Source organism: Anas platyrhynchos, chromosome Z, assembly GCF_047663525.1.
Source record: "Anas platyrhynchos isolate ZD024472 breed Pekin duck chromosome Z, IASCAAS_PekinDuck_T2T, whole genome shotgun sequence".
Lineage (NCBI taxonomy): Eukaryota > Metazoa > Chordata > Aves > Anseriformes > Anatidae > Anas > Anas platyrhynchos.
The window spans coordinates 18,772,981-18,788,482 of record NC_092621.1 but is presented as its reverse complement, the minus strand read 5'-3'; the positions used below and the strand labels follow the sequence as shown (position 1 = coordinate 18,788,482).

At 38.8% G+C, this 15,502-nt stretch overlaps 1 protein-coding gene across 1 annotated transcript in view; it reads right to left on the bottom strand.

The window, feature by feature from the left end:
• The window catches only part of MTREX (Mtr4 exosome RNA helicase), a 45,878-nt gene that overhangs the window by 30,128 nt on the left and 248 nt on the right, over nt 1–15,502 (bottom strand). The window contains exons 2-14 of the mRNA XM_027447028.3: nt 15,352–15,471; nt 13,673–13,739; nt 11,564–11,626; nt 10,912–11,024; nt 9,929–10,103; nt 9,582–9,672; nt 9,124–9,248; nt 6,724–6,822; nt 5,255–5,357; nt 4,965–5,096; nt 3,877–3,956; nt 1,995–2,105; nt 951–1,052 (exon numbers count right to left, since the gene is read on the bottom strand). Of these exons, the coding sequence (XP_027302829.1) occupies nt 951–1,052; nt 1,995–2,105; nt 3,877–3,956; nt 4,965–5,096; nt 5,255–5,357; nt 6,724–6,822; nt 9,124–9,248; nt 9,582–9,672; nt 9,929–10,103; nt 10,912–11,024; nt 11,564–11,626; nt 13,673–13,739; nt 15,352–15,471 (1,381 nt within the window). The remainder of the gene's footprint in view (nt 1–950; nt 1,053–1,994; nt 2,106–3,876; nt 3,957–4,964; nt 5,097–5,254; nt 5,358–6,723; nt 6,823–9,123; nt 9,249–9,581; nt 9,673–9,928; nt 10,104–10,911; nt 11,025–11,563; nt 11,627–13,672; nt 13,740–15,351; nt 15,472–15,502) is intronic.

Here is a 15,502-nt window from a genome sequence, read left to right as displayed (position 1 = left end):
CTCTGACATGGAAGAAAATAGTTGGTCTCACAGTTCAGGACAAACTGCAAGAGGTCTTAGACCAATCAGCACTTAGGCTTATTCAGCACTAACCTGTTTGATGCCCTTTTGCTATATCTATCTGTGGTGTTTTACCCATATGGGATGCTGAACTCCACAACTACTCTCCCACTTCCCTCCTCAAAGGGAAAAGAGGAGAAAATACAATGGAAAGGGCTCAAGGGTTGAGATAAGAACAGGGAGATCACTCACCAATTATCATCACGGGCAAAACAGACCCATAGTAAGGAGATTAATTTATTTTATTACCCATTACTAACAAGCTAGAGCAGTGAGAAACTAAAAATTCAAACTAAAAACGCCTTCCCACCATCTACCCTCTTCTACCTCCCCTCCCCAAGCAGTGCAAGGGAACGGGGAACAGGGGCTGCCGTCAGTCCCTGATGCTTCTTGTCTGCTGCTCCTTTCACGGTCACTCTCTGCTGTGCCTTCTGTTGCGTGCCCATCTCCAGCCCTCCTGCTGGTTCCTGCTCCTCACTCTCCCAGCTGCTGTTGTGCAGATTTTTTCCTTTTCTTCAATCTGCTCTCACAGAGGCACAAACAGCATCTCTTACTGGCTTGGCTCTGGGCAGCAGCAGGTCCCTTCAGAGCTAATTGAAACTGGCCTTTATCTAACGTGGGGCAGCTGCTGCATTCTTTTCACTATCCTTGCAGCCCCCTTGCCATGTAAACCCACTATTAAATAATTTCATGCATACTCTGAGGAATCTTGTCTTTGGAATCTGTAGGCTAATTATAAATCGATTAGTAAACAACCACAAAGATTTTTTGAAAGAAAAAAAATATTTTCTATGACACTGAAGTGCATATGTCAACAGTAAATCTTATCTTAGTAAGAGTTTAAATAATGTAATTGAGTCATTCCCACACACAACCTCTTTTTCACATACCCATCGGAAATCTTTCCCATCAAACTTGCAGGCACTTGTAAACAGCACAGTCCTGGCTGGCATATTAATTCCCATAGCAAAAGTCTCTGTTGCAAATAAGGCCTAAATAAACAGACTAAAGTTAAGCAAGCAAAAACAAAGACTAAGAAAACATGTACATAGTCAAAGATTGCACAAAACTCCAGATTTTACTACTTATGTACTGTCAACATAACAACACAGGCACATTAAATGTTTAAAAATTGGAACAAAACCATTCTTTCCCCCTCCCCTCATTTCTTCTAGGAAAACAAGGTTAGTCATATGGGACCATGTGCCAGAAGTAAACACAAGCCCTGCAAATGCAATAAATGCTAAAAGCACTTGCAAGATTTCAGAAAACACTTTTGCCCCTCAAATCTGCTTTTTCATAACCATATATCATACAACAGTTGAAAATTTTGAAATTGCACAATATAAGTTTTAACACTTCAAAACAAAATCTGAACACTTAAAACTAGAGCTGTAATTATGTACTATCATAAGATATTTAAGGCAACACATTTTAGACTAAGTGGTAAAAAACAGCTTCAAGAGGTTTTTTTTTCCACATAAAGATGGAGATAATTATGCACACACGCTTCTCAGGGAAAGGGAGCTGCAACTAATTACATCAAATAACCTGTGTCACTGGAAGACTTAAAAGACTTCCAGAGAAGTTGTATGCATTTGCAGAACCCAGTATCTAGATCCACAAAACAGAACCCTTATATGCCCCTTATATGTATGTAGTTCTTTTTATGACTGCCTACTTACTTGTCTATACAATGTTTTAAAGAAAGTTTTGGTAAATACTAATCCTGAATAGAAGTACACTCAAACCACAAAGTATTTTTCAGAATGGCGTTTGCAGTAAGTCTTTCTTTCCCCTTTTTCACCCAAGAAGCAGATCTTCACTATACCCTAGAACACCTTCTGAGCTAAGATAAACTCATTCGGTTTGTCAGGATTACTGACAGTGTATTCAGAACAGATTAAAACCCAAATGTGAACACAAAACTATACCTTTATTAGGCCCTCAGAGAAAAGAATTTCTATAGTTTCTTTCAAGATAGGAAGCAGACCGCCGTGATGGATACCAATTCCACGCTTCAGAAGAGGAAGTACGTGCTCAACCTGGGAAGAAACACAAGACCAGTAAAGAAATTTTAATATTCTTTCCAGAAATACAAAACCTCTGCTCTTAGCATACATGTATTTATAATCAGGAAATGGTGGATTACAGTAATGTTGTGGTTTAAACCAGCAGGCACCACAATGCCATTCGCTTATTCCCACCATCCCCCGCTGCAGCGGGATGGGGGAGAGAATCGAAGGGAAAATGAAGTAAAAGCTCACGGGTAAAAGCCCACTACAGCCAGCCACCGCAGATTAGATGTTCAGCATAACACCACACAGTGTGGGACACCCCTTTTGGCCCGCCTAGGCCAGCTGTACTGGCTGTGTCCCCTCCCAGCTCCTGGTGCACCCCAGCCCCTTGCTGCAGGGCAGTTTGAGAAGCTGAAAAATTCTGGACTTTGTAAGCCCTGCTCTGCAACAGCTAAGACATCAGTGTGGTATCAGCATTATTCTAAATTCAAACCACCGCATCATGCCACCTACTAGGAAGAAAATTAACTCTATCCTAGACAAATCAAGTAAAAATATGCCACTTCAGTATTACTTTCTACTTAAAACTAGGAATGGTAAGAACAGTAAAGCCAACAACCAACTTTTTCAGCAGTAGAGCAGTCATAAATTGGCTTAGGCCTACTGTGAAGCTACATGCTAATTTGTGAATGCAGTTAATAATTAAATTAATCTCTCTCTATATATATTTTTCCAGTGATTTGCATATGCGTATTTTGTATTGATACTGTATTGAATGCAGTGATTTCATTTATTGATCTGTGTAGTAACAGTGAAGTGAGCACCTACGAATGCTGCAAAGGGAACTTGGCGCTGCCAATGACAGAATTTATCTCTGTATTTCTAAAAACTTTACACTTTAACATAGCTACGTAAGTTTTATCTTCAACGAAGGAAAAACAGAGACAAAGGTAAGATTGTCATTAACAATCTAACTATGAACATTTGGTTACCACCTCACACCTAATTCTGAGAATATGCTTTTCAGATGTCAATGTCTAGAGAGACCAAAACAGATCATACGGGTACAATCCCTCTGTTATATGTGCTGCTTTTTCAGTACACTTGAAACCTTATACATTGGTTTCCTATTGTCAGTTCTTCTCAAGTTCAAAAACAGAACAGACATTTTGAACCTGAAGTGAGCAGGCACAGCCAAAAATTAAGTGGTTGTTTTCTTCAAGGAGGAATTGCCATGCTCATAATAAAGATTGATATAGTAGTAATTGATGGACGCAAGTAATGGGGAGGGGTGCAGAAGAAACTATAGTTTTCAGATGTACTGAATGCCATAATATTCTGTTCATTTAGGTGATTGTATTTTTCTACTGTAAAGATGAAGTTACTATACTTAGTGATTGCAGATTAAATTACAATGCAGAAGGATCACTGCAGTTTTTGAAAGGCTCAGCAGTCAGTATCTGATAAAATGCATACTGAATTCATATTTGAACTGTTTCCAGACAGTTTTAGCTCCAGTATAAGCTTTCATGTGTACTTAAAAACATACTTGGAAAAAAAAACAGAAACACAGGGTAGGAACTCCCTCGTTAATTCTATCACATGTGATTTGCTGGAATCACAACTAGAAGGAATCCTAGTCACTGAATCCTGTTCACAATGCAAGAGACAGAAAACCTCAGAAAGATCAATAAGAACATCCAATTTATGATTTCTGTACCCACTACACAAGACCCCCAGTCTCGAAAGCTGCAGAAAACAGGAGAGCAGTAGCTACCCTCATTTAGTCTACACTCACCTGAGGAAGCTTTTTGTCTTCATCTGATAAACAGTCAATTGCATTATTGAATACTTCTTCAACCATCTTTTTCTCTTCATCTGAAAAGGCAATTTGTAATTTATTAGCCTTTTAGATTTTGTAATAACTTGTGTAAATAAAGCGTTATTACATTCTTAGGGTTGTAAAATTTTAAAATAGTGTAGAAGGCTGTGAAATCTACACAAAACCACCTACGCTGTGGTCAGACAATCAATCAGTGTGGGCCTTAAAGAGCCTAACAGTGACTGTATGCTTAGGGAACAGGAAGAATAGCACAAACCTATAAAAATCACCAAAATTTCAGCTACCATTAAGCTTAGTATTTCTCAGCTTCATGTATGTTCTATCTATTTCATAAACCTTCACGTTTGTCTTCTATCTGACAGTGCCCATCTGCACACTTCTCCATTAATACTTACACACTTTCCGTACACTGAACCAGAGCGTGCAACGACTGGGGAGCAAGTGAGCAAGCAAGAACCCTGAAGAGTTCTCAAACAAGAAATAGTATTCTGACTTACAACAGAGCCCCTGCTTTTGTTACTACTCTTAACATTCCAAGAAGCCAGGAACTTAAGCCCATCTTCCAAGCGTGGTCTTAATCCAAAATGAAAAAAAAAAAATCTTCTTTGTTTACTGTTATGGTTTTTCTTTGATGAGATGGGAGACAAAGTAAGGAAAGAAAAGTGGATTGAACAGTTGAGCAAGAACAGTCTAGTGGTTTGTTATACAGCTGTTTTAACTCGTAGAAAATGCTCAGATTTCTAGATGGACTTTTCTATAAATTCTTCTGGTATTATCACAGTGAACAGGATTTTGGAGAAAGAAAAGTTTGTAATAGAGGAACAGTTAAACATTGTGATGATCAAATACTCTGTGTACCCACAGTTTCCTACTGAAAATAGGCTGATGTACTGGAATGGTAAATAAGTACCAATTTAAAAAGTGGTAAATATTTTACATGTGTTGTTACACAAAAGGACTCAAATGAAATAACTACCCAGAATAATATTTCATTTCAAATTACAATTTTTTGTTGAATAAAACTATATGTTACTTATCAGTACCTGTATTGAAGTCTAACTTTGTCATCTGAAGTGCATAGGCTTCACAATCTTTTTTACTGAAGCTGAAAATAATTACAGGTTGGAAATTCCTTTCCATGATCATCTTCACAATCTTAAAAACATTTGAAGGACCTGTAGAGAGATCACACGAATTTCAAAGTTATTTTAGCAGAAAATTATTCTGTTAAGTAATAATTAAAATAGAAGCACAACTTAGCTGCAACTTTTTTTTTTTTAAAAGAAAAGTTATATAATGCAAGAAGTTACATAAGAATGAGATTCAAACTCACCTTTTGTTCCTCCTTTCCTGCCTTTCTGGTCCCCTTTTGCTAAGTCTCCTGCATCTCTAAGCACTTGCATTGCTGTGTTAAAATTATCTTCTCTGAAGTCTCCCTAGATATAAAACAACCTTTGTAAACAATTACTTCTTACATAGCCCACTGAAAAATACATACTAATTTACATATCCAGTACTATTACCACACATTTACATGCAGAAGGACAAAAAAACAATGCATAAGCTTACAAATGACATTATTAGGTTGAGTGTCACAGCTCAGAATTTTATTTGTGTCTCTGAAGTTACTGTTCATTGTTTTATCTGCTATACCATCAACTAAGTTAGACATGCTCAGTGACTGTGGTGGTTTCACACTGACAGACATCTCCATCACACTACTTTCTTTCTCCTCAAAGTAAAAGGGGGAAAAATACCATGAAAAAGGGCTCAAGGGTTGAAATAAGGACAGGGAGATCACTCAGCAATTACCACAGGCGAAGATTCAGCATTAGGAGTTTAGTATTATTTATTGCTTATCGCTAGCAGACGAGAACAGTGAAAAAATAGAAGCTAACTAAAAACCCCTTCCCCTCCCCACACACTCTCTTCTACCTCGTCCCTCAGAGCAGTTCAGGTGAACTCCTCTGCATCGTGGGCTCCTCTCCATGGGCTGCAGGGGCACTTCTGTACCTGCAGCACCTCACCTCCTGCCCTTCTTCTGCATTGACCTTGAGGCCTGCATGACTGGCTCTCACTATTCACTCTCCCAGCTGCTGTTGTGCAGTATTTTTTTCTGTTTGTTAAGCATCCTCTCTCAGATGTGCAACCAGTGTTGATCACTGGCTCAACTTCAGCTAGCAGTGGGTCCTTTCTGGAGCTGGCTCTGCTCTGACATGGAGCAGCTGCTGGGCGCTGCTCTCAGAGGCCACTTGTGCAGCCCCCTGCTACCAAAACCTTGCCATGTAAACCCAACACAATGGCACAATAGCAGAACTGACTTACAGGAATGTCTACATAAAGATATTCTGCCCAATTAAGTGCAATATTGCTGTTTACAGCATAAGCTATAATTCAATAATGAATTGTAAACACTGTTACTTCTGAATCACCTGAAGACACAAAAACATTATGCCCCCTCAACTGAAGGAAAGTTTAAATGGCGCTACCTTTAAAAACATAAAAAAATAAAAGAAAATTAAGTGAGAAACAGTACCAGCAACCTCAGAAAGCAAGAATGAGGGTGCTTAACCCATCTCAGCAAAGCACTGCTCATCTGAGTACATGACATTAGAGAATAAAATCAGTGTCTTCTATATGACTCCAAAATCAACATCTCAGAGATCACCGTTACCCATTTGTACCTCATTTTATTTTAACATAAACATCCTTTGCATAGTCAATCCAAGTTCTGCAAAAAAATGAAACTCATTACTGGTATGTGAGGAAAAAGAAATTTCAAACTAACTGACTATGCCTTACATTTTCATCAACGACAAGACGCAATCCATCTCCTCCTGCTGGGAATATATAGTGCTGCAGTGGAGTAGGTCGATAGTCTGTGTAAATCACATGGCAGGGCTATAAAAAAAGAACAGCATATACGTAAATTATTTCATATTTCTAGATGAACTGGAAAAACACTGGCTTGAGGGAAAATCCAACACATTTGTTTTAAAAGACATCCTTCTAAAAGCCAGAATCTAAGACTTAAAGAAATTTAGTTAAGTTTTCTTTCCTGAATATGGATTTTGTACTAATGATGTTGCTTAAAAATGTGAAAGCTTGCTAATTCTTCAGAGTAACACAAGCTGACAACAATCTCTTATAAAAAAGAAAAAGTGTAGATAGGTAATGGTCTCTTCTATATTATTACACATGCTTGAAATATCCTAATATCTTTTAAAACCAAAGGAAGAACTATCAATTTCTATTTTGTAAAAAAGCCTGCAGTATTTCTTGCACCACCTAAAAAAGTCACATTGTATATTTTTTAAAACATTACAAGTTTTAACATGTGAGTAATGCTTGTTTAGAAAAAAATAAATGAAACACTTCCTTAAAAATATTAAATCTTATATAAATTTGCTTTAAAAAAAAAATCAGCCAAGTGCTCTGCAAAACAAAGTCAAAGCTTTGTGCCAAGTTTGAGTAAACATCTCTTATGCTATGCTCCTTTAATCACAAGCCACATGAGAACCAAAGCTTGGGGTTATTTTTAAAATCAGAGCAACCTCTTGTGGAAGTTCCTTCCCCAGTTCTAATTCATATATTCTTTGCTGCAAAACCATCACTGAAAAAAAAACAAAAACAGAATAAAAATTAACTGAAAGGTTCTGGAACAGGACATATTCATCATATTCCTCTTTTCTCATTTTGGCTGCATGTATATGTATTATTTCCTAGGAATTTATGGTTTACTTTTCATTCTTGCATTCTAGTAGCAGCACATATCACTCATATGAACTGTGCTATGCTAACTGAGCAAGGCAGTGGTCCTGTCCTTAAGCTCAGTATGAGAATCCTCTATGTGAAACAGCGCAATACTTGCTAAGTGCAATTTAAGCCTGGGATAAGAGCAAGGGTCCTGCATACGGGCATAGTTTGAAAACAAGAGGTCCCAGAACTATGAACTCCACTGACGGTCAGTCAAAGAAGACATGCAGCTTTGACAGCTGTTAAAAAAAATAATAAAAAAAAGCTGTAAACATAAGGAAGAAAACAAGCAGAAGCTAAGAAAAAGACCTGAGCAGCAGGATAAGGCACCTGCTTTCAGCCTGTGATAATATTATCTTCTGGAATTGTGCACAATGTAGTCCATGGGCCAAAAAACACCCAGACACTGAAGAATTCATTGCAAGACAAGATCTTCTGTTAAGAAAAGGCTATTATCATAAGAATCACTGCTGTGGAATCACTCTAGGAGGGACATCTGCTCTCCCTGCCAGTTCCAAGGACCTATGCTGTGTCTCTCTGCCTTCTTCTGCCTTCTTCTGCCCTGCCTGCCTGCTTCCAGGACCCAGCTGCTCAATCTGCCTGCCTCATGAAGTTCAGCTTTGCCTCTCTCTTCCAGCCTGTTTCAGGAACCATGATGTGCTAGTCAACTGTGTGCAGTTCTGGGTGCCACAAAATAAGGAGGACTTAAAACTACTAGAGAGTCCAAAGGAGGGCTACAAACATGTCAAAGGGTCTAGAGAAGATGAATGAGGTCGCTTGGATTGCTCAGCCCAGAGCAGAGCAGGCTGAGGGGAGGCCTCATGGTGGCCTGCAGCTCCCTCACGAGGGGAGCAGAGGGGCAGGCGCTGAGCTCTGCTCTCTGGGGACAGTAAGAAAACAGGAAGAGAAACAATCACAAATTAGTGTGAACTTAGCAAGCATATCCAAGATACAACTGAAAGCTCATAAAAATGGTTGACAACTACTTGTCATGCTGCTGTCAGCCCACTGACAATCACACATCTATTTTAATGCAAACAATGAAATAAAAGTTTGTCTTTGTTGAAACAGAGATGAATATAATGTTTACAGATTGCAAACAAGCCCTTTGAAGCCTCTGTGTCCTGAAAGGCCTGCCTCTGAAGATCATAGTATTTTCAGTGTTTCATAATTCAATGTTTGTTGAAATCAAGCTGGTGTCTAAATAAATGGTAAGAATAAACTATTAAAGAAAGAAACGTTAAAGTTGTATGTAGAACTAACAGTCCATACAGGCGCAAAGGCTAAGTGTACTATCAAAGAAGGCAGGAGTGATCTACACCATCAGTTAGAAGCTATAATAACATGGCTAAAGAGAGGCTTGTAGGTCTAGGTTTTTTTTCGAAACAAAGACACAGTATTATGCCACAAGATCACAAGGACAGAGGTCTATCACATCAAAATTACCTGTTTGTGAAGATGACAGATCCATTCAGCAAACTGACGAGCATTTGGAATGGTTGCAGAAAGGAACACATAGTGAACATTGTCAGGGAGCAAAATAATTGTCTCTTCCCAAACTACACCACGTTCTGAAAATGGAAAAATCATATGGGAAATGTTATTAAAGTCTGTTTTTCAGCTCTGAAACCAAAGAACGGCATACTTAAAGACACAATACAAGAAAAACTAACAAATGCCTCATATATAAGTACACACACGTCCTCAAGATTGCTTTTGTCTCAGCAAAGATAATGCAGATTGCTACGCACAATAACTATTTCACAAAATTCACTAGAAAACATATTCTGAATGATTTATGCACAAAGATATCTGATTTCAACAGAAAATAGAGATTTAATAAAGGAAGCAATCTTTGCTCTTCAAAAAAACGGATATGAAATGTAAAATTGTATTTAAGTTACCCGAATCTCTCATGTAGTGGATTTCATCAAAAATAACCCACGCAACTTCTCGCATAACCTCAGAACCTCTGTAAAGCATACTTCTCAGGATCTAGAAACCAGAGAAAAAGGATCTGTCACAAATTGAGATTTAAAGTTTCTGACAGAGATTCCAAAAGCATGAATTTATAGAGATTTACCTAATTTTTCAATAATCTGAAGTTAAATCAAGCGCAAGGGAGAAATAATGAACTTTCAGATTTTTTTACCCTAACTGGGCTTTTTATGATAATTTTTATTAGTATCAGACCTTTCCAAAAATAAGGTACAAAACCACAGATAGATCAAGAACTTGTGTCTGATCTTACCTCTGTTGTCATCACCAGACAAGAAGCTGTAGGATTAATGGTGACATCCCCAGTCATCAAACCAACATCCTGAAACTCTTCATACATCTCACGGTACTTCTGATTACTCAAAGCTTTAATTGGACTCGTAAATATCACACGCTGTTTCTCCCTCAAAGCCAAGGCAATTGCATACCTGTATTCAAACATTGAACATATTACAGTTGCCAGGAAGATATACACAACTATTTAGTTTCCTCTTACCTTTTTGTTGAAAAAAGAAAAGTAATTCAAAACACCAGCAGAATGATACAAAGCACTTCATATCTGTTTAAGTTCAGTGCAATCTAAGCTTAACTACTTGTGTCTCTTTGGAGAGTGACAAATGGCCCAAAAAATAACTGATTTAGATGGACTTCAGAACACGTCTAATTTTAAATAAAAATCTAATCATAAACGCTTTGTGTCAAACTACTACTACTTGAACCCATGTTACGTATTTTCATGTAGATCTCACTTCTCATCTCAGGTTGGCAAAGTCACTCCAAACCCTGGCAAAAATGTATGTGCTTGTTTAAACATTCCTTGCCTGATAAACAACAAGATGCTAAATAAATCAAACTGATACTTCTGACATAAACGTTAAAAAACAAACAAACAAAAATGACCTTCTTCATTAGCTACAAAAATGGGCTAGGACACAAAGGTATTTTTTCTAAATTCATGTAAATCTGTATTGCAGAAATGTTTCTCTCAGTCTGTAGAAAAACGTCTCAATAAGGACAGATTGTTTAAAAATAAAATAAAAGCTTAAACATTACTCAAGCGTTTCAATACCCACTAAGCTAGATGAAAGAAATAGTTATTTATATTTTAGTGCAGTCAATTCAATTCCAAGCTGTTTAATCTAGGAATTGATGCACAACAGCTACTGATGGTTCAACAAAATGACAGTAAAAGCATCACACATTTTCTTATTAAGAGCCTGTCAGAAAATTACTTACTCTGCACATACAGTTTTACCAGCTGATGTATGAGCTGACACTAACACAGACTGGTTATTATCTACACAAAGAATTGCTTCTCTCTGAAAGGCATCGAGACTAAACGGATATTCCTAAAAAAGAAAGAAAAAAACATTACATATTTTTAACATAGACTACTACCTACATTGATTATTCTCTGACTGGACGAGCGTGCAAATTACAGGCAGAAATTAAATCATGCACATAGACATTTGGAATTTCAATTAACCTTAATCCAGTATTTTGCAGTGGCTTGTTATTTACATAAAATTATCTAACACACACACACACCTAAGATCTTTGCTGATATCTTGTTGTATGGAGTCAAAAGCTGGCCCGAACGACTGGATTTTCTCTAATTTTCTAAGTCAGGACAGAAACTATCACACAGCACCAAAGCCTTTGCCCAATGTTGTAGAGCAGAAACAAAACCACAAAAGCCTCTCCACTCCATTCAACCGCTTTATTTTACTCTACCACATTTAAAATACGAATATCAATCTTCCTTATGACAGGTCATCTTTTTAAACCTTTGTCAAGTCTTACTGGCAAAGTACAACACTTTTCCTCTACCCTTACCTACTAACTAAAGCATATGCAAGAAGAAAAATTAACAGAATCTATCACATACTTTTGCAGGTTTTCCAGTTCTCGGCTTTAGACCTTTGAACTCTTCATTTGCTGGAAGTGCAACCTATAAAATATATTTTAAACAAAAACAATTGCAGAATTCTGTGTGTCCATTCCAGTGACATATCAAGCTATGAAAAGCTGAGGAAGGAAATGCAAAATGCATGAAAACTTGCATTAATTTCTATTATCCTGGTTCTACGAGCTCATGTGTCAAGGTGTCCTTTCTCTCAGTATCTTTACCCTCCTGACAACAGTACCCCTTTTCCCATTTCTCTGACACTTCTTGCTGTCTGATGTGAAATATTTCTGGTTTACCTAACTTAAAACATAAACTCTTCTGGCCAAGATGCAGTCACAGTTTCTGGCCAATGGAGGTTAAAAGCAATTGCACAGCTCACATTGATCACACTCCCTTTCCAGGGACAATGTGCTTATACAGGTTAAGTTCCTGTTCCTGACTAATATCTAATATTCATTCACACTAATTATTTAAGCCCTCTTCAGTTACTAAGTGATGACAAACCTCTGTCAGACATCTCTACATAACAAAGACTGTGCAGATGCGTTGGCTTTAAAACCTGTAACATGAATTGTACAGACAGTTTCTGTACTAAAAATGCATCATCATACAGGGTCCTTTAATGTGACCCTAATTAGCACGGGTTAGTTCTGGAAGACAGGTAAGCACAAATACAGGCTGGGCAGAGAACAGATTGAGAGCAGCCATAAGGAGCAGGACCTGGGTGTGCTGGTTGATGAGAAGCTCAGCATGAGCCAGCAACTCGCGCTTGCAGACCAGAAAGACAACTGTATCCTGGGCTGCATCAAAAGCAGTGTGGCCAGCAGGGCGATGGAGGGGATTGTGTCCCTCTGATCTGCTCTTGTGAGACTCTGCCTGGAGCCCCGCATTCAGCTCTGGGGCCTCCAGCACAAGAAAGATGTGGAACTGATAGAACATGTCCAGATGAGAGCCACAAGGATGATCAACGGGCTGGAGCACTTCTCCTACAAGAACAGTCTGAGGGAGTTGGGGTTGTTCAACCTGGAGAAGAGAAGGCTCCAGGAAGACCTTGTAGCGGCCTTCCAGTGCCTAAAAGGGTCCTACAGAAAAGCTGTGGAAGCATTACAGGAAAGTCAGGGAGTGTAGTGATAGGACAATGAGTAATGGCTTGAAACAACAAGAGGATAGGTTTAGATCAGATATAAAGAAGAAATTCTTCACTCAGAGAGGGTGGTGAGGCCCTAGCACAGGTTGCCCAGAGCAGCTGTGGCTGCCCCATCCCTGGAGGTGCTTAAGGCCAGGCTCGATGGGGCTTTGGGAAACCTGGGCTGGTGGGAGGTGTCCCTGCCCATGGCAGGGGGGTTGGAATTAGATTATCTTTAAGTTCCCTTCCAACCCAAACTATTCTATGATTCTAAGACAGAATGAAAAACAAACTGAGCATGTAAGTACAGGGAAGTTAAAATTGACATATTTAATACTCATAGAAACTCTTTTTAACAATCACCTTGAGATGAAGTACGATTAAACGTAATAAAATAAAAATCAGCATTAATGCTTCTAATTTTTCCTTTTATAATTGTATCATTTCCATTAACATAATCTGAAAATAGATAATCCTCATTTTCTTGCTCTCACATACAGTCTCTTTTCCCGTTTTACCAAAATGTCCTTTGAAACACTACACAGCTTGACATGAAAAAGATTAGGAAAATACTTCCATGCACTGCTGAACAGTAACATTGTAATACGAGTACAGATTTATTTCAATAACAAGAACAGCACTAAGAATGTGCTCAATACTTTTCAAATACAAAAATATATCAATATTATCATTGAGTTTTCCACAGCCACTCACTTTATTGCAAGTATCATTCAAACTGCTTCTAGTAAGATATCCTGTTGAGTTTTAAAGTGTATTTTGTGCATGGATAGTGTCAGGTGCATACATCAAACTATGCATAGGTCTGTTCAATCTTAAATATACTATCAAATGACATATAATTAGTAGAGTAATAAAGATAAACAATATTATAATACTAACAGTAGTGCATGTACTTCTACAAAAAAGCCTAGACTTCCCACGTTCAGTTGCACTGCACTCACCTCATGTGTGCAACCTTCAACAGTTTCCACAGCTTGCACCTTTACGTGAGGCATCAGGTCTGCCAGACTAAAAAAATATGAGTTAGGATTGCCAAAGAATATATGTAAGAATCCCGTTTTCTTTATAAACTGGAAAACGTCAAACTTCACCTCTACTTTAACTGCAGCATTTAAAAAATGATGTGCAAACTTAAACTGGACATTTGGTAGAGGTGCCTACCTGTACTAAGCACATCTGTAAGTTAACGTTTTGCTATTTTGTAAGTGTGCTTTACCTACTACTTTAGAATTTTTAGTATTTTAAAAACTTGCATCACAAAATTACTCTAGGGTCACATTATAAAAGTATGTTCATATGGAGTTTGCCAGTTACATGTGGATTTTTTTTTTCTCAGTATACAAAAGCAAAATTCAAGACCTGTTATTTGTGGTACTGAATAACAGCAGCCTGAAACAAACTAAGGAGCTGTCTTAAGACAAGAACCCTCTTTTTCTTTACACTTCTCTCATGGCCACAAGCAGCTAGTGTCTCACAGTATATAACAGTTGTTTTCTCAGTATTAGCATACTTTAGGAAGCTACAGTGGGCAAGTACACATTTTATTGAGACCACTCGCATAAAAAAATGACTTAAAATGGTTAACTCTGGTTCTGCTTTGCTCCTGTACAAGTACCCTATGATTGCAAAGTTCTGAAAAGTCTTCTCATGACTGTTCTCACAGAAAACCTTACCTTGAACTTGAAAAAAAAAAGACTATATAAGAGCAATGAATTCTGTCTGACAGAAGTACGTGATACGTCACCCAGAGAAAAGTACAAGTACTCAGCAAGCACACAGTATTTATTTCTGTAGTTGAGTCTTTTACGCCTTGAACTAGGAGGTACAAATCTATGTTTGGTAGCTCCATGTGAAGTTTTATTCCATGAACTTGCCTAATTGTTTCTGAACCCACATCATCATCCAAGTTCTGAACAATCTTTTAGGATAGACTACGCTGACAAAGCTCCTGCACTGTCTGTTTTTTCACAACCCCTCATAATACCTGCCAGGAAATTCTAGAAAGAAAAGACAGGTGCACAGATCCTAAAGCACAAAAAACGGCACTCTGGCTGCCCTTTGGTTGCCTTATCTCCCCAGCTTTCAACATGTCCAAGCTTTCCCTCTTCTCCACGTCAGGTACCTTCTGTTTGTGTACAAATTCAAAAGCATGCCTACGCTTCCATCACAAATACACCCTGCAATTATAATCTTACATGCCTCAGAAGTCATTTTTCCTGTCCCTTTCGTCAAATTCATGCTCCTGTGTCCGAGGCTGACCGTGTCCTGCCGGGAGGTGGCACGCAGCCAGCCTGCCTCCTCACCGCTTGTGGCCCGCCGCATGCCTGCCACCAGCACCAGGCTGCCACCAACAGCCCCTCAACTACACACCAGCGCTGTGCAGTGGTTACCTGCTGTCTGCAGGGTTATTTTAACCTCCTCCAGAGCTCGTCGCCGGTGAAGCCGTGCTACCCGCACATCCTCACGTACGCAAAGATAGTTTAAAATAAGCAGGCAAACCCATCCCCGTATGAAAACACTGGCGGGGTACATCTGTTGGCGACTCGCAGGTGACACTCAGCTAAGCAGCACGCCTGGCGTGCTGTTTTTTACCCCCTCACGCAGCAGGCTGCGTACTTACTTCGTGTCTTCCGATACAACATCCTCCAGTTTGGGTTTCTTCCCCGAGACCGCATCTTCTCTCCCGTCACTCTCAGCCTCCCTTTTGGCCTTCCCTGGCGCCGCTTCCTCCGGTCGCTTTCTGCGAACACACGCACACACACGCACACCTC